This window comes from Procambarus clarkii, chromosome 79 (assembly GCF_040958095.1).
Source record: "Procambarus clarkii isolate CNS0578487 chromosome 79, FALCON_Pclarkii_2.0, whole genome shotgun sequence".
NCBI classification, from domain to species: Eukaryota; Metazoa; Arthropoda; class Malacostraca; order Decapoda; family Cambaridae; genus Procambarus; species Procambarus clarkii.
Window position 1 is genome coordinate 182,698 of NC_091228.1, and position 20,130 is coordinate 202,827.

General features: G+C 46.8%; 3 protein-coding genes across 3 annotated transcripts in view; 2 read left to right on the forward strand and 1 right to left on the reverse strand.

Annotated features, from left to right (window-relative positions):
* Window positions 1–11,626, forward strand: part of LOC138357612 (murinoglobulin-1-like) — a 32,187-nt gene extending 20,561 nt beyond the window's left edge. The window contains exons 5-7 of the mRNA XM_069314605.1: window positions 6,198–6,341; window positions 10,352–10,555; window positions 11,561–11,626. Of these exons, the coding sequence (XP_069170706.1) occupies window positions 6,198–6,341; window positions 10,352–10,555; window positions 11,561–11,626 (414 nt within the window). The remainder of the gene's footprint in view (window positions 1–6,197; window positions 6,342–10,351; window positions 10,556–11,560) is intronic.
* The window catches only part of LOC138357549 (pregnancy zone protein-like), a 657,491-nt gene that overhangs the window by 179,483 nt on the left and 457,878 nt on the right, over window positions 1–20,130 (reverse strand). The gene's annotated exons all lie outside the window — the stretch shown is intronic.
* Window positions 15,987–20,130, forward strand: part of LOC123764579 (murinoglobulin-1-like) — a 163,268-nt gene continuing 159,124 nt past the window's right edge. Inside the window, 1 exon segment of the mRNA XM_069314606.1 lies at window positions 15,987–16,038. Within this exon segment, the coding sequence (XP_069170707.1) occupies window positions 15,987–16,038 (52 nt within the window).

A 20,130-nucleotide genomic window follows, 5' to 3' on the forward strand; every position in this document is an offset into this window, starting at 1 on the left:
CGGACAGTGGTGGCGGTGGCGGACAGTGGTGGCTGTGGTGGACAGTGGTGGCGGTGGCGGACAGTGCTGGCGGTGGCGGATAGTGGCGGCGGGCGGACAGTGGCGGCGGTGGTGGACAGTGGCGTGGGCGGACAGTGGCGGCGGTGGTGGACAGTGGCGGCGGGCGGACAGTGGTGGCGGTGGCGGATAGTGGCGGCGGGCGGACAGTGGCGGCTGTGGCGGACAGTGGCGGCGGTGGTGGACAGTGGCGGCATGCGGACAGTGGCGGCATGCGGACAGTGGCGGCGGTGGTGGACAGTGGCGGCATGCGGACAGTGGCGGCATGCGGACAGTGGCGGCTGTGGCGGACAGTGGCGGTGGTGGCGGACAGTGGCGGCATGCGGACAGTGGCGGCATGCGGACAGTGGCGGCGGGCGGACAGTGGCGGCGGCGGGCGGACAGTGGTTGCGGTGGCGGACAGTGGTGGTGGTGGCGGACAGTGGTGGCGGTGGCGGACAGTGGTGGCGGTGGCGGACAGTGGCGGCGGTGGCGGACAGTGGCGGCGGGCGGACAGTGGCGGCGGTGGCGGATAGTGGTGGCGGTGGCGAACAGTGGCGGCGGTGGCGGACAGTGGCGGCGGTGGCGGACAGTGGCGGCGGGCGGACAGTGGCGGCGGTGGCGGATAGTGGCGGCGGTGGCGGATAGTGGCGGCGGGCGGACAGTGGCGGCTGTGGCGGACATTGGCGGCGGTGGCGGACAGTGGCGGCGGGCGGACAGTGGCGGCTGTGGCGGACAGTGGCGGCGGTGGTGGACAGTGGTGGCATGCGGACAGTGGCGGCGGGCGGACAGTGGCGGTGGCGGGCGGACAGTGGTGACGGTGGTGGACAGTGGTGGCGGTGGCGGACAGTGGTGGCGGTGGTGGACAGTGGCGGCGGTGGCGGAGAGTGGCGGCGGGCGGACAGTGGCGGCTGTGGCGGACAGTGGCGGCTGTGGCGGACAGTGGCGGCGGGCGGACAGTGGTGGCGGCGGGCGGACAGTGGTGGCGGTGGCAGACAGTGGTGGCGGTGGCGGACAGTGGTGGTGGTGGCGGACAGTGGTGGCGGTGGCGGACAGTGGTGGCGGTGGCGGACAGTGGTGGCGGGCGGACAGACGCGGCGGTGGCGGACAGTGGCGGCGGTGGCGGGCGGTAGTGGCGGGCGGTAGTGGTGGGCGGTGGCGGGCGGCGGCGGCTGTGATGGGTGGTGGCGATCGGCGGTGGTGGGGGCTGGTGACGGCTGGCGGTGGCGGCTTGCGGTGGCGACTGTGGCAACGGGCGGTGACGGCTGATAGCGGGCGGTGGTGGTGGGTGGTGGCAGGTGGTGGCGGTGGTGGCGGCTGGTGGCGGGCGGTGGCAGCTGGTGGCGGTGGTGGCGGCTAGTGGTGACGGCTGGTGGCAGTGGCAGCTGATGGCGGCTGGTGGTGGCGGTGATGGCGGCTGGTGGTGGTGGGTGGCGGCTGGCGGTGGCGACTGTGGCAACGGGCGGTGGTGGCTGGTGGCGGGCAGTGGTGGCGGCTGGTGGTGGTGGCAGCTGGTGGCGGCTGGTGGCGGTGGCAGCTGATGGTGGCTGGTGGTGGCGGTGATGGCGGCTGGTGGTGGTGGTGGCGGTGATGGCGGCTGGTGGCGGGCGGTGGCGGCTGGTGGCGGTGGCAGCTGATGGTGCCTGGTGGTGGTGGGTGGCGGCTGGTGGTGGCGGTGGTGGGTGGTGGCGGCTGGTGGTGGGTGGTGGCGGTGGTGGGTGGCGGCTGGTGGTGGTGGGTAGTGGCGGCGGATGGCGGCGGGTGGCGGCTGGTGGCGGCGGGTGGCGGCTGGTGGCGGCGGGTGGCGGCTGGTGGCGGCCAGCTGGGACACACCCTTCACCACTGAAGTTCTGAGCACAACTAACCATATGTCTCTCTCACCACCAGCCCAGTGTTGGCAGCTGGCGCTCTCAAAACGTTTCCTTTAAAGATTGTATATTATCTTTGAACAACAAGTTTGATTATCAAGGAAATAATGCATATATTATTGTCACATTAATACTGTGCAATATCTTATTACATTCCTGCTAAATAATTATAATTTGAAACAGGACAAAAAATCCAACATATATATAAAAACCAACATTAGAGATCATGAGGCCTATGTCGGAAAATCCGACACCATTTTATTTCATACAGACAGATAAGAGCTGTATTACCAACAAGTTACCCATAGAAAACGTAACTTGTAGTGGAATTACCGTCTATAGAAAACGGGATATCATCACCACATACTATTATATTCTCCACCTATTATGGTGGGAATTATTCTTAAATACATTAGTCTTTGGACTTTACCATCATAAAAACATCTTATATAAATTAACTTAATTATCAATATTAAAGTAGAGTAAATGTGACCCTTCTATCACTTTCTGAAATCTGGACAAAGTAGGCCAGGCGTCAGAGTGGGGAAGGAAGGCAGCCATTGTTGTGTCACCTCCGAGACGTGTGGAGCAAATTCGGCTCCTATCATTCTGGACAATGTCGGCCAGTAACGTCAATAGTATGGAGTGTTAAACAGCATTGTTTATACGAGACCAGAGGCTCACACGGGAGCAAATTCAGCTCCTGTTAATTTACTTGGACGTAGTGTTATGGAAACCAGAAGTGTACCATTGTCAACACGCTGTCTACAAATTCAAGTTAAGTGTCTATCCGAAACCCGTTTATCATTCATTTATGGCCATTAATGTCAGGATATAGGGTGTTCCGGTTAGATCACCTGGAAGCCTCAAACTAAAGGTAATTAAGCCAGGTCTTCATGTTCCATGTACTGTTTTCTCTGATATAGCTTGTCATATATAGGATTCTGGCTTCACAGCTAGCGCACTTTTGACAGGTCAAGACGAGGATGGAAGATTTTGTGCACCAGTTACTGGGTTATGGAAGCTACCTCAAAGAGGATAATTTGGTGTCTACACCCTAGTTATACCTGGTGGACTAACCTGCTGTACTATAAGATAAGGAACCTTTTCAATGTATGTAGTTACTGTAGTTTGATTGGCTGCATATATATAAATATAAACCCCCCTAATGTGTAGAGGATCGATTTGTGAGATTATGAGATTATTGCAGAAATACAGTCCACTTATCATTATACAAATTGCTATCGAAGTATATAAATTAACGTAAATATAAATTCATATAAATTAAATAAATATAAATCTCACAGGTCGGTTCCCACAGCCTAGGCCTATCTGTGACCACACATCCTGCTTCCCTGGCCAGTTACCCTCTCACACCTCACACTCTTAACTCTCTCATAATCACTCTCACTCTCAATCACTCTTACGCACTATTATTCACTCTTACTCTCAATCACTCTTACGCACTATTACTCACTCTTTCTCTCAGTCATCCTTATTCACTCTCATACTCACTCTTACTCTCATTCTCACTCTTACTCTCTGTCACTTTTACTCTCTGTCACTCTTACTCTCTGTCACTCTTACTCTCTGTCACTCTTACTCTCTGTCACTCTTACTAACTCTCAGTCACCCTTACCCATTCATACTCACTCTTACTCTCAATCACTCTTACTCTCATACTCTTACTCTCAATCACTCTTACTCTCAATCACTCTTACTCTCAATCACTCTTACTCCCAATCACTCCTACTCCCAATCACTCCTACTCTCAATCACTCTTACTCTCATTCTTACTCTTACTCTCACTCTTACTCTTACTCCCAATCACTCTTACTCTCAATCACTCTTCTCATTCTTACTCTTACTCTTACTCCCAATCACTCTTACTCTCAATCACTCTTCTCATTCTTACTCTTACTCCCAATCACTCTTACTCCCAATCACTCTTACTCTCAATCACTCTTACTCTCATTCTTACTCTTACTCACTCTTACTCTCAATCACTCATATTCTCATTCTTACTCCTACTCTCACTCTTACTCCTACTCTCACTCTTACTCCTACTCCCAATCACTCTTACTCCCAATCACTCTTACTCTCAATCACTCTTACGCTCAATCACTCTTACTCTCACTCTTACTCTCACTAACTCTCAATCACTCTTACTCACTCTCATACTCACTCTTACTCTGTCACTCTTACTCTCATACTCACTCTTACTCTCTGTCACTCTTACTCTCTGCCACTCTTACTCTGTCACTCTTACTCTCTGTCACTCTTAATCTCTGTCACTCTTACTCTGTCACTCTTACTCTCTGTCACTCTTACTCTCTGTCACTCTTACTCACTCTCAGTCACTCTTACCCATTCATACTCACTCTTACTCTCATACTCTTACTCTCAATCACTCTTACTCTCAATCACTCTTACTCCCAATCACTCCTACTCCCAATCACTCCTACTCTCAATCACTCTTACTCTCATTCTTACTCTCACTCTTACTCTTACTCCCAATCACTCTTACTCCCAATCACTCTTACTCTCAATCACTCTTACTCTCAATCACTCATATTCTCATTCTTACTCCTACTCTCACTCTTACTCCTACTCCCAATCACTCTTACTCCCAATCACTTACTCCCAATCACTCTTACTCTCAATCACTCTTACTCTCAATCACTCTTACTCTCAATCACTCTTACTCTTACTCTCACTAACTCTCAATCACTCTTACTCTCATTCTCAATCACTCTTACTCTCAATCACTCTTACTCTCATACTCACCCTTACTCTCAATCACTTTTACTCTCACTCTGTCACCCTCTCAATCACTCTTACTCACTCTGTCACTCTTACTTTTACTCACTCTTACTCACACTTACACACTCTCACTCACCTTCAGTCACTCTTACCCACTCTCGCTCACTCTTACTCACTCTAGTTAATAAGAACACGCCAATATAAGACAACAAAACGTTTTCAGATTCTTTCACACCACTTTCCAGCAACTTTTATAATTTATATAAATTATCTTAGGGAATAATACATAAATTCTATATTTAAACATGATATTAGTGTTTAGTGGAAAGCATAAGGAGTCAAATTGTGTTAAAAAGAGCGATTTTTAGAATATTTGGGAAACTACTTTTTTCTGATCATATTATAACTAAATGGATTTTGAACGTTTCACTGAGCCAATAAATATCATTCACAATTTATTAATGAATTTTACAAAAAAAACACCATAAATTTTATATTTAAACATGTAAAAACTATTTGTAATACATTAGGAACAAAATAGTTGTAGAAAAACAATTTATTATAAAACCTTTGTGTTTGGATTTTTTGATTAAAAGTTTCTCAAAGGCTCTCCTGCACCATTCTCAATGCAAATCATTCCCACGCCTATGGGAAGAGATAGACGAACGTTTTCTAGATGATTTGTGTTTGCTGGGGTGGCATATCGATCACACTCATAACTCGTGTAAACTAATGGGACACACCTGCCTTATTGTCCAGGCTGATTTTAAAAATTATTGGAAATCTTGTTTACAAATGTACCTCGTGTGTCTTGTCCCTCAATAAAATCCATAGCAAATTTTATTTTGTTTACTTCAATCGTCTTGTTTTTGCACATTTGCATCATGAACAATATCCAGGAGTGTTTTACTGTTCAGCGCACAGGCGTGCAGAACAGTCTTCGAGAATTGGTGCCTTTTTCATACATACTTACATAGCAATCAGCCATTATTCACTGTTATTTTACCTAGGATAAGCGTTAATTGTTAATTATGTTACGTTAAAATACAGATCATTGTGATAACTCAACAGGAGATGGTAATTATTGTATATACTTGGTAACTCTTACTTCAAGTTCTGTGTCGATTTTCCTAGATACTTTGTGATCTTACTGACTCATCAAGTATCAACTTGTTTACAATTCCAAGGCCAAATAATCTATCGCGTGTAAAATACAAACTTAAAAAATATATGGTGTTAAGCCATACAGCAGAACACTGTCCTGGCAACCTACAGTCTTCCAGGACTAAGCTAGTCATCAGAGATGCCAGTGACGGCATCTAAGATACTGTTAACTTAATAAAATTAATATGTAAAGTCGATTGTGATGGTCTCTTCACAATCGACTTGAGAATGGTCCAGGATGGACCGAAACGTCGTCGTCCCTTCACTTTCTAGTGAGGGGGTTTGGTCAACATATTTCAACCACGTTATTGTGACTCCTTGTCTGCATAATATCTAAACCTCCAGAACTTCTTTAACATGTTGCAGGTGAGGGCTGAGATGCCAGACGGCACTCCGGCAGGTGGTGTCCCCATGGAGGTGTGTGCAGCTGGTCGCTGCACCAACATGACCACAGCACCAGATGGTCTCTTCACAACAGTCTTGCCAGTCTACAACACCAAGAGAGTTTACGTAAGTGTCTTCTTGACTTAATTATTATTATAAAGTTTAGTCAGTAAACAATTATTATTATAACGTTTAGTCAGTAAACAATTATTATTATAACGTTTAGTCAGTAAACAATTATTATTATAACGTTTAGTCAGTAAACAATTATTATTATAACGTTTAGTCAGTAAACAATTATTATTATAACGTTTAGTCAGTAAACAATTATTATTATAACGTTTAGTCAGTAAACAATTATTATTATAACGTTTAGTCAGTAAACAATAATTATTATAACGTTTAGTCAGTAAACAATTATTATTATAGTTTCTAATATAAATTCCAAGTGTTGTTCAGTTTCTCAACATAACTTTACAGTAAAAGTCTGAAGCACTTTTAACAACACTTAATTTTTGTTGACAGGTAAGCTTTACATCAAGAGGACGGAGGGTATTAGTGATATTTTTTTTTAGCTCAGATATGAAAGGAAGGCAGAACATAGTACTACTAGTTTGTTGTTGTTGTTAAAGATTTGCTACTCGGAACAAAAAGTTCCAAGTAGCACGGGCTATGGTAAGCCCGTAGTGGACTGTACTACTAGTGTTGAAACAGGTTTAAGATGAAAGAAATTTCCTTTAGCTTGATAATAGGCAAAGTTGATAAAATGTTAAAGGTAACCAAGGCGAGAGAAAGACTTGTAAATAATAGAAATTTCAGAATAAAAAACTGAAGGTCACTGATGTGTTGGACGTGGAGGAAGAGAGACAAGAACACTTTTCTTGAGAAAGTGGATGGTAGGAAATGAAGTAAATATATGTACCATTGTGCTTAAAATTGCGGCACACAGAGAAAGACAAACCGGACACAGAGCTGTGAACTTGAACGTCTGGGAAAGGAGGAATGGAATTAGATTACAATTATACTTAGAAATTGATAGGAGGAGCCAGATTGTTAAGAGAGGAGAGGAAAGGCTAGAAAAAGACGGTTATGAGCCCATAGAACAAAACTGTCATCAACATAGCCAAACCAGGGAGAGGGACGAGTATCAACAGTGGGAAGAAGAAGAGGTTCAAATACTCTGTATATTGATTGGCAAGAACAAGGGAGAGGACGGAACTCATAGTTTATAGGAAGACAAAGTAAAGCACGAAACAATGGGTACAAACTGGACGTTTAGATTCAGGAAAGGCCTGGGTAAATACAGGTTTGAGAATAGATTTGTTGATTTATAAAAGATATTACTTATAAATAAAATACAAGTGGGATCAATGAATATAAACATGAATGGACGAGTTGTGTAGCATAAATAAGAGCTGCCTCACATGGGACAACATGCCTTGTGCAGTCCCATATATTACTGTGTTCGTTAGTTCTGTGTTGACACATATTTGAATCTTGACTTCTGAGCTTGTGCTCGTTACCTCTGTGCCGGTGGTTCACGGTAGTTGTGTTGCCTCGTTACTTCGGTGCTGGTGGTTCACGGTAGTTGTGTTGCTCGTTACTTCTGTGCTGGTGGTTCACGGTAGTTGTGTTGCTCGTTACTTCTGTGCTGGTGGTTCACGGTAGTTGTGTTGCTCGTTACTTCTGTGCTGGTGGTTCACGGTAGTTGTGATGCTCGTTACTTCTGTGCTGGTGGTTCACGGTAGTTGTGATGCTCGTTACTTCGGTGCTGGTGGTTCACGGTAGTTGTGATGCTCGTTACTTCTGTGCTGGTGGTTCACGGTAGTTGTGTTGCTCGTTACTTCTGTGCTGGTGGTTCACGGTAGTTGTGTTGCTCGTTACTTCTGTGCTGGTGGTTCACGGTAGTTGTGATGCTCGTTACTTCTGTGCTGGTGGTTCACGGTAGTTGTGATGCCTCGTTACTTCGGTGCTGGTGGTTCACAGTAGTTGTGTTGCCTCGTTACTTCGGTGCTGGTGGTTCACGGTAGTTGTGTTGCTCGTTACTTCTGTGCTGGTGGTTCACGGTAGTTGTGATGCCTCGTTACTTCGGTGCTGGTGGTTCACGGTAGTTGTGTTGCCTCGTTACTTCGGTGCTGGTGGTTCACGGTAGTTGTGTTGCTCGTTACTTCTGTGCTGGTGGTTCACGGTAGTTGTGTTGCCTCGTTACTTCTGTGCTGGTGGTTCACGGTAGTTGTGATGCCTCGTTACTTCGGTGCTGGTGGTTCACGGTAGTTGTGTTGCTCGTTACTTCTGTGCTGGTGGTTCACGGTAGTTGTGATGCCTCGTTACTTCGGTGCTGGTGGTTCACGGTAGTTGTGATGCCTCGTTACTTCGGTGCTGGTGGCTCACGGTAGTTGTGTTGCCTCGTTACTTCGGTGCTGGTGGTTCACGGTAGTTGTGTTGCTCGTTACTTCGGTGCTGGTGGTTCACGGTAGTTGTGATGCTCGTTACTGCGGTGCTGGTGGTTCACGGTAGTTGTGTTGCTCGTTGTGTGCTACCATTCACTCTCGGTTTCTTGGAACATTTTCTTAAAGTGTAGTTGTTACTGTGTACCAGGTTTCTAAGACCGCTTTTCACCGTCTTGTGTGCTGTTCTATATGTTCTCTGAATGTGAGAGTTTGACTATTGATAGCCGGTTGATCTTTCCATGAGTGCTCGGCTTTTGGTATTGCAGCTTCGGTCACCGGCAAAGCTTCTGCCCACCTGTTCAAGGTTATACTCAACTGCTGTTTTGTTTCCAAAACGTTTGGATTATTGCAAATGACTGCAAGAACTGGCAGAGATGCACAGCCCAGGATTGTTGTATGCTATTAGGAGTTCCTGGACACTCATGGCCGTCCTCCTTGCCATCTGCAGCTTTTTCTATAGAGCTTAAAGTAGAGTTTACCTTTATAATGCGGGTATCAGACTGTCATACATCCATATGAGAGCCAGAGTAAATAAGAGCATGCAAATAAAACTTTAAAGAATATGGTAAAAATAGTCTTAGGGTCCAAAGACCTCAAAAAAAGTAATTTTCTTCCACTCTTAAATAGGATGACTTTATAAACTTCATAATTTAATGTAAAAAATCACAATAACTGTATGAAAATGTGACGTCCATCTCACACGTCTGAAAAGAAATGAGGATGTGGACGGACCAAAACGTTGTCGGTAACTTCTTTTTCCGGCATGTGGGACGAGTGTCATCAATGTGTAATGATTCCATCCCTCCACGTCCCTACTTTCCAGCCAAAAAATACTTCACAAAAAGTTCAGGTCACCGGGGATATCACACCTCGTATAGCAGCTACTTTGTGTGCTGGGATCTGTGTGGCTCCATCGGGCTTCGCTGGTGGCGCCTCGGAACACCCTGTAGGTTCTCCTGTAACAGTCTGGCTCGTGGTTAAGAAGCCCGGCTGAATACTGTCTGTGGTCTCGTGCCAAGCATATGCTTGTTGTACTTGGAGACGTGTAATACTTTATTCTGGGAGTGTAAGTCTGCCCTGAACTCTGCGGCTTTTTGTGAAGAAAGTGAAGACCCAATGAACGTGTAAGTGCATTACAAACCAAATGGTGGGTTACTAACTACTTTGATGTTGGTGCAGTGAAATCAATAGGTTGACCAAGGTTCATCGATCACGGGTCGCCGAAGGGATGTTTTCCTCGGGGTTACCATTTTTTTCAGGCAGCTCACTCGACCGTCCAAGTTGGTTGGGCATCATTCTTCCCTCCCCTCCCCACCCTCCCGTCCCATCCCAAATCCTTATGCTGACCACTTCCCAGTGTTATATAGTCATAATAAAATGGGTTGCGCTTTCCCCTGATACCTTTCCTCCCCTTGCTCCTGCACCTCGTAGACAGCCAGACTGAGTTTCCTTTTTGCTAGGTAAGGCTGGGCCTCGGGGTGTGGGCCTCGGAGGCTTCGTGCAACAGTGGGCCTCGGAGGGTGGGTCTCGGAGGCTTCATGCAATTACCTAAGGCTTGTTAACCTACTGAAATTTACCAGATAACACCAAAAAGTGAGAGCAAGCTTGAGTACACTGGGTTTGACTTTTCCAAAAGGATTTAGTGATCATTGTGTAGTATGCTAAAGTGTGTTTAACTCTCCTCAGATAAAGGCCCTGAACTCCCGGGCGAATATGCATCAGTCAGAGTTCTCGAAGACCCTGGAGCACTCATTCTCTCCCTCTAACTCGTCGCTGTTGATCCATGCCCCGGAGGGCAAGCTCAAGTGTGTGCCTGGAGAGGCCCAAGACCACCTCCTGCCAGTCCTCTTCTCCGCCTCCGACCAGACCTCCGCCATCTTTACTGTCCAGGTAATTGTAAGGAAATTTAACGCTGTCTACCTGACATGTGTTATGCTCAAGGAAATTGGTGCCTTCGTGTTTGTTCGTAATGATCATAAATTAAGTATTAACACTGCACAATAGATCTGAGCTCCATAGGTTATTAGTGGCAAAGTATCTCATTAACTCTGAGTATCGTAAGGTTCAATGGCAACATTTGTTCAATATAGTTTTACTCTTTTAGTAATAGTACATGATCCTAAAGTGATTTTTGATGTTACTGTAATTACAAAGTATGTGAACTCATAAGTATTGTGGCCATAAATCAATTTAATTACTTAGCAGAGGGAAATGAGTAAAACTGAATGAACCAGCCATGCAAGTTATATGCTCGAGGGGATTGTTATAGAGAGGTAAATATACTTTTTTGGCATGAATACACTTGACTTAAAATGGGAAAAAATAACACAATTAGTATAACTACATTATATTTATTTTGGTTAATCATGTACAATTATTAATTATTTAAAAAATTTCATCCAACATGCTTTTCCTTGTAGCAGGCCGCAGGCCCATATATCCACTACAGCCTGTTGGCCATCCACTCCTTGCAGTAACTGGTTTGTTTCTTAATAAAAAGTCCGCCTCTGTTCCGGCAATATTCACCACCCATGTTGGGGGGTTTTGACCCTGCTGACCCTCACCAGGATGCAACCCCCACAGTTACCTAACTCCCAGATACTTATTTACTGCTAGGTGAACAGAGTCATCAGGTGAAAGGAACCATACCAAACCATTTCTGTCCTGGCTGGGGCTTACCCCGGGATCCTCAATTGTTTAGCTGGAAGAGTTCTAATGAATGTTAGATATAAAATTTGTTTAATGAAATATACAACTTAAAATTCTCATTGACCATTAGACCTGCATACGAAGCTACTTGCTTGCGTCAGGTTGTGTCTCGCAGGAAGGTCCAGTACCAGGGCAGCCAGGAGTACCAGCTGACCAGCGGGGCCTAACACTCTACTATTACTTCAGGTTGTGTCTCGCGGGAAGGTCCAGTACCAGGGCAGCCAGGAGTACCAGCTGACCAGCGGGGCCTAACACTCTACTATTACTTCAGGTTGTGTCTCGCGGGAAGGTCCCGTACCAGGGCAGCCAGGAGTACCAGCTGACCAGCGGGGCCTAACACTCTACTATTACTTCAGGTTGTGTCTCGCGGGAAGGTCCAGTACCAGGGCAGCCAGGAGTACCAGCTGACCAACGGGGCCTAACACTCTACTATTACTTCAGGTTGTGTCTCGCGGGAAGGTCCAGTACCAGAGCAGCCAGGAGTACCAGCTGACCAGCGGGGCCTAACACTCTACTATTACTTCAGGTTGTGTCTCGCAGGAAGGTCCAGTACCAGAGCAGCCAGGAGTACCAGCTGACCAGCGGGGCCTAACACTCTACTATTACTTCAGGTTGTGTCTCGCGGGAAGGTCCCGTACCAGGGCAGCCAGGAGTACCAGCTGACCAGCGGGGCCTAACACTCTACTATTACTTCAGGTTGTGTCTCGCGGGAAGGTCCAGTACCAGGGCAGCCAGGAGTACCAGCTGACCAGCGGGGCCTAACACTCTACTATTACTTCAGGTTGTGTCTTGCAGGAAGGTCCAGTACCAGAGCAGCCAGGAGTACCAGCTGACCAGCGGGGCCTAACACTCTACTATTACTTCAGGTTGTGTCTCGCGGGAAGGTCCAGTACCAGAGCAGCCAGGAGTACCAGCTGACCAGCGGGGCCTAACACTCTACTATTACTTCAGGTTGTGTCTTGCAGGAAGGTCCAGTACCAGGGCAACCAGGAGCACCAGCTGACCAGCGGGGCCTAACACTCTACTATTACTTCAGGTTGTGTCTCGCAGGAAGGTCCAGTATCAGAGCAGCCAGGAGCACCAGCTGACCAGTGGGGTCTAACATTCTACTATTACTTCAGGTTGTGTCTCGCGGGAAGGTCCAGTACCAGGGCAGCCAGGAGTACCAGCTGACCAGCGGGGAGCTGCCCATCAGTGTGGAGCACCTGGTGGAGCCTCTCCCCCCTCCCCTCCCCAACACCATCAGGGGAGTCGTCAACATCAATATCAACATTCCTCCAACTGCATCTCCCAAGGTCAAGGTCTGTATAAGGATTATATTTGCTTTTTAGTAAGTCTACTCAGTAAGGATAATTTGTTTAAGATAATGATAGACGTTTGCAACATTTGCCTGCTGCGAGTCGTTCAACTTCCCCACTTTAAGGATGCACAAATAACCTTCAGAAATTGCTAGCAGTTTTCTTACTAAGCTTTCATTGTTTATTAACCAAACCTTTAACTTCAAGATTATCTGAACTGTCATTCTACGTGCAAATTTCTTGAATATACGAGAAATATTACATGCATGAATTTCTTCATAAATATATTATATTTTTGGAGAAACTTACCAAAAAGCCACAGTGCTTCAATGAAAGTGAAGACACAATGCACGTGTAAAGGGGCCTCGTAGCCTGGTGGATAGCGCGCAGGACTCGTAATTCTGTGGCGCGGGTTCGATTCCCGCACGAGGCAGAAACAAATGGGCAAAGTTTCTTTCATCCTGAATGCCCCTGTTACCTAGCAGTAAATAGGTACCTGGGAGTTAGTCAGCTGTCACGGGCTGCTTCCTGGGGGTGGAGGCCTGGTCGAGGATCGGGCCGCGGGGACACTAAAAAGCCCCGAAATAATCTCAAGATAACCTCAAGATAACCAAGATAAATGCATTACAAACCAAATTTTCGGATGTAACCCACATTCTTTCTCACAAGCAGCTGTATACAATGTTCTGAATAAGTGTCCAGAAGTTTGTGCTTTTATGTCTGGCAGAGCGCCTCACTTGGCGTTCATCATAAGACATCGTTGTTATCATCCTCCCCAGGAGCCAGGGACTCCCCAGGGACCTCCTAGGGGACTCTCCAGGGACCTCCTAGGGGACTTCCCAGGGATCTCCTAGGGGACTCCCCAGGGACCTGCTAGGGGACTCCCCAGGGACCTCCTAGGGGACTCCCCAGGGACCTCCTAGGGGACTCCCAGGGACCTCTTAGGGGACTCTCCAGGGACTCACCGGGACTCCCCTAGAGACTCACCAAGGGATGTCGACGTTTCAGAATAATGCTCAATTACCTGATTTCTGGGAACTGTGGGGCAGGGTTCTGTGGAATCACTATCCCTACTCTGGACACCACGTCTGTGCTCATATGACTTACTGAGATTAGTTAGTTTTACTTCGAGAAAATTCTCGAAGAAAATATTCGAGGAATAATATTATTAGAGGGAAAATAATAATATTAGAGGGAAAACATTAATATTTAAATATTAGTTGGAACCAGACCCTCTGATATTTTACAAGTGTAAATTATTATGTATTTCTCCCGCCTGCGCTCTAAAGGTGCGTTCTTCAACCTCTTTATACCTGCGAACTGCCGACGGCCTGTTGACGGCCAAGACAGAAATAAAACGTCATTGCTATGAAATAATACTACTGTATATGTAAATAGTATTTTATATATTAAAATGTTATAAAATTAAAATTATTAGTGTGACATCTACTGCTGCTTCTTTGTCAGAACATTTGACACACACATGGCAGGAGCGTTGTTTGTGGGAGACGAAGCGCTCCATTAACATTGTGACGTTCAGGAGAGGAGGGATTATGCTCTTGAGTCAACACACCTGCGGTCATTTTTTTTTTTGCCATAATATATCCTTATTTTTTTATATACCATGAATTCTGAATGTGAAAATCAAACTATTGAAACTATTATGTGAAAATACACAGGTCGAAATTAGTAAAGTAGCGCTATAATACAGTCAGCAAAATACCGCCTGGAAGAAGAGTTACACCGCGTGTGTGGCCGCTGGTCTGGGGAGGTCCTCAACATGTTCCCTCCAGCCTTTCATGGTCGTGTACTGAGCACTCAACTGTGGCTTGTTGTAGGTGGACACAACTGTGGCTTATTGTAGGCGGACACAACTGTGGCTTGTTGTAGGCAGACACAACTGTGGCTTGTTGTAGGCGGACACAACTGTGGCTTGTTGTAGGCGGACACAACTGTGGCTTGTTGTAGGCGGACACAACTGTGGCTTGTAGTAGGCGGACACAACTGTGGCTTGTTGTAGGCGGACACAACTGTGGCTTGTTGTAGGCGGACACAACTGTGGCTTGTTGTAGGCGGACACAACTGTGGCTTGTTGTAGGCAGGCACAACTGTGGCTTGTTGTAGGCGGCCACAATTGTACCTTGTTGTAGGCGGACACAACTGTGGCTTGTTGTAGGCGGACACAACTCTGGCTTGTTGTAGGCGGACACAACTGTGGCTTGTTGTAGGCGGACACAACTGTGGCTTGTTGAAGGCGGACACAACTGTGGCTTGTTGTAGGTGGACACAACTGTGGCTTGTTGTAGGCGGCCACAATTGTAGCTTGTTGTAGGCGGACACAACTGTGGCTTGTTGTGTCGTGATGCTGAACCCCGGTTCATTCCGAACACAGCGATTATACAACACATAACACCTTGCCTCAGCAACCGTTACTACCACCTATACTCCTACATACACCAGACCCTTGAGGCGTACCACTCGGTTTGTACTGGAACACAATGAATGAACATATGGAAGGTATTTAAAGGCCGTCGGGTTTTGTCATTTAATTACAAAGAATAGACTCTGACAAATAAATACATATTAACATACTCTATTAGGTCAATACGATTCCAATACCCATAGATCACTTGACCTCCGCGATCACCACCCACACTCGTAACTTCCGCCTAAGTCCCTAATACGGAATGATTACTACAACGCTCCACACCCGGTTAGTGTTTCATTCAATACTCACATACTGCAGACTTAACTTGGTCACTAAGATCACATCAGGTTCTCGCATAGCTGTCTGCTACACTTCGTTGCTGCCGCAAACGGGGATCCAGAGGACTTGCCAGTTCAACTCCCACAATCAGACTGACTCCAGTCAGGCATCTATCTCAACCATTTCACCCCGCCTCTCAAGGAAGGTATAATGCGATTAACCTTATCCCTAGAGCGGTAACCTTGATCCTAGAAGCCTGACAAAGAATAATTCCTCTTTGCAGGAATTATTAATTTGGCTAAACAGCTTCGGTCTTAATCCATTGACCTTTCTTAGATATGTGATCCATAGTCTGTCTACTTACATGTACTTCCAATCATAATTCGTTAAGTGTTGTAGTAATGATCCTCTAGCTAATAATTCCTACTAACTCGTGGGTTACAACAACACTCCCCTCCTTAAACACGCATATGTCCCCATATGCATCATTGCAATGGTTCCATTAGTGCAAGGACCTGGAGGATGCACCCACCATATGTGTACAACTAAGAAATCATCCAATAAGTTCATTATACACACGATGAAATAAATTAAAATTTTCCCCGACATGACTCACAACACTTCTCCAACATATACATTTTATTCACATCATATCACAGGTTAAATAGTCTGTAATAATTTTTCCCATCTCCAGCAATGCACATATACCTAAACTGCTGACATATAATTACATACAAACATAAACATAAAATTACATTGACCAGAATGCTGGCACTTAAACAGAAATGACACTAGTCATTAATATATACACAACACATATATATCTAAGGTTCTTCATCCTTAGTAATAAGTTAATTATAATTTAACATCTTGCCCTGTACTGTTGACATAAGGCTTACAATGATCACACAATGTTTCACTGGCCTCCTCCACAATTGGCAGCATCACTTCTCTTGTCTTCGTGTCCCATGGTTGCTAGGTCATAGATCCTCCATGACCCAGACAAAACCCAGGCTGTCCAGCCTGGTGAATGTTGTCAATGTCCCATCGTTGCTCTGAGCTAACGTGATCCTGGCCTCCAGAGCAACGGAGATTCCTACCCCAGGGTCATGTTCCCTTTGGTCTGTGCTGACGTCTCGTTCCAGGGCACCAATCCCAGAACGCTGTAGATCCCTCACAGCTCTCTGGTCTAGGCCAATCCGCCCAGAGTGTGTCCACCTGTATTCACTCCTTCCCGACCGCTGTACCTGCAAAATATTCCCTCGGAGCCCCCTGGCTCGATCCCATTATTACATAACCCCCTCGGCTCCTTACTCTCTCCCCGTATATAGCCTGAGCGCAGCTGCAAAACCATTGCAGCTGGCCCTTATCCCTGCTTTGATGTCAGGGGGCGAATTTCGCCTATAACGTCACGTTGGCTTCACTTCCTCCCCCCTTTTTTTTCCTAGAATAACTGAGTGTAGCCTCATAGCTTCCCTTCTACTCTACCTGAAGCTCTGTGACATGATCCCGGGGGACCTTCTCAAGCCTAACACTCAGTAATGGTGCCGATGAGGTAATATACAGTATATACATACACATACATTATCACAATAAATACCTCATTAAAATAATTTCACAGTTATGTCACTAAAACATCATACTGCCACTGGCTCGCCTCTAGCGAGATTCCTGTAACAACTTAATAAGAAATTAGTATATCTACTTCGCTCGTCCACTGCAACCACCAACACCTGAAATTTTGAAATTCTACATTATAATCTTATCCATAACACTTACCCACTCCGACACACCATCACCTCTGGTCAACCCAACCACTGATGACCTCATTATAACACCACGTCTCTCAACAGCCAGGCTCTGCGTCCTGACGCACCTGACCTCATTACACCGATACTCACCGTACCCACCACCACCTGGCCTCCTGTGCCGCTATGCACTCCACAACACCACACTCCATACCAGGCGTCCAAACGCCACAACACTACACATGCTACTCTACACCACACTCTACACACTACCCCACACTCTACAAAACTACCATGCCCATGCACCACTCAACACCGCACTCAACACACTACCCCACACTCTACAAAACTACCATGCCCATGCACCACTCAACACCGCACTCTACACACTACCCCACACTCTACAAAACTACCATGCCCATGCACCACTCAACACCGCACTCTACACACTACCCCACACTCTACAAAAACTACCATGGCCATGCACTACTCTACAGTACATACTATGCTCCTTCTGTGTTCATGACCCCACGAGAGCGGGTCGGATAGCGATGTGTTACCGTCGCCTGTGGACCTTGTCCCCAGTCCTGCGAAGGCTGTTCTGTGTTATCTACCCTTGATTGCCAACTCCTCGTACCCCTACCTATGTTCTCAGCCGCTGGTGTGCTCTCCCCTGGCACACTCTCCGTAGGGTATGGCTCTTCACTTGCCTGACCGGTCAGTGTATAGACGCGGTCTGGGTGACAGGAGAACACATGCCCTGTGTTTAGCACCTTAACCTTAACTTCTGCATTCTTTTTGCTAATTACCCGACATGGCCCCACAAACTTGGGTGCCAACTTACCTTCTGCCTGAGCGTGCATCTGCTTCACGAATACCCTATCACCTTCATTGATCACCTTTGCTTGGACCTTGTTCCGCGCATTATAATATGCCTCTGCTACCTCTGTCGACTTTCTTAAATGTAGTTTCACCAAGTCAAATGCCTTGGTTGCTCGCCAACAGACAACACTTCTGAAGTCTAACGCATAGCATGGCGGTTGCTTGCTTGTGAACGTCGTGAACGGAAGTCGGGGATCGAATCCATGCAACAAAAAATGCGGGGTTTCTCCCACCGACCTATTGAACGCCGTGTTGAGCGCCGACTCCACCATCGACAAACTCTGATCCCATGCAAGCACATCATCTGCAGCCAAATGCCGCAGAATACTGATTACTTCAGCATTGTGTCTTTCAACCAAACCATTCGCCGATGGTCGATATGCCAGCACTGGAGTATGTTTGAATTGATACACACTCGCGATGCTTTGAAATACTTGATTGATAAACTCTGACCCTTGGTCTGACACAACTTGGTGAGGAGCCCCAAACCTGGTTAACACACTTTCCACCATGGCCTGGGTCACATCCTCTGCCGACTTAGAACGGAGTGCACTCACCACAGTGAACCGTGTGAGTGCATCCACTGCTACAAATATGTACCTCGCCCCTGAATGAGCTTGTGGTAGCGGCCCAATGAGATCTATGTGTACTCTCTCGAAGGGAGTACTCGCCTCCGGCCACCTACGCAAAGGTGGCCGGAGGCCACCCAACCTATGTGCCTTGTACCTCAGACAACTGTCACAAGAGGCTACATAGACCTTGATATCTTTACCCATGGATGGCCAATAGAACCTTTGACGTGCCCTCTGCAACGTCTTGGACTCCCCTCCATGGCCTGCTGCTGGGATGTTATGACACAGATACATTGCAGTCCTCTGGAACTCCGGTGTCAAGACTGCCTGGTATACTGGTTCAGACCGTATACCCGAAACCCTACCAAGATGATACAACACCTCATCTTCAACCACAAACTCATCCACTGGTGCTGGAAGTGTCTTCCTCAACTCCGCACGCTGACCCCTCAAAAACTTCCTTACCTCCCCCCACAGGGGGTGACCTTCCTGACTTCGTATCAACTCCCTCACATTCCACGACACATCTTCCTCCCCCCTTTCACTCACCACTGCTACATTGTGACACCTTGACAATGCGTCAGCGACCACATTGCTTTTCCCTGGTACATGTTCAAAGTTTGTAATGTTAAACTCTGAGAGCGAGGTAACCCACCGTGCCAGTCGCTGACAAGGCTCCTTGGACTCGAACACATACTTAAGGGGTTTGTGATCGCTTCTGAGCCAAATTTCATGTCCAAGCAAGATGTACCGGTTCCGTTGTAATATGAATGTGATCGCTAGCGCTTCCCTCTCAATCGTACTATAGTTCCTCTCTGCAGGACATAGTACTCGTGAACAAAATGCAATGGGACGCTCCCGTCCTCGCTCATCCACCTGAGCTACCACACCACCTATCGCTGCGCCAGAAGCATCCGCATACACCAGAAACGGTTTGCTAAAATCTGGGTGCGCCAAGATACTGCGAGAGCTGACAGCAGCCCTCAGTACCTGGAACGCCTGCTGTGGTTCCTTCCCCCACACGAACTCTGCAAGTCCACTTATCTGATGTAATGGTCTTGCAATTTTTGAAAAATCTTTAATAAATCGTCGATAATAGCTAACCAACCCCAGGAAAGATTTGCACTCTTTCTTGTTCTGTGGAACTGGGAACTCTTGAATATCCCTGGTTTTATCTGGCAATGGACTGATACCCATCCGGCCCACTGTATGACCCAGGAATGTTACCGATTCTCCAAAAAAACTGCATTTTTCGAAATTCACTTTGAGGTTGTGTGACCTCAGCCTTAGCAAGAGTTTCCTCAAATTATGCATGTGCTCCTCTAATGACTTTCCCAGCACGATTACGTCATCGAGGTACAGCAACGCTGTGGGACCTATCAACCCCGATAATACACTCATCATTAGCCTACTGAACACAGCAGGTGCTGACTTCAACCCGAAAGGAAGTCGTTTATATTGCCAGAGCTCGTTGCACGCACTAAACGCTGTGATTTCCCTCGACTCTTCCTCCAGCGGTATCTGGTGATACCCACTGAGTAGGTCTAAT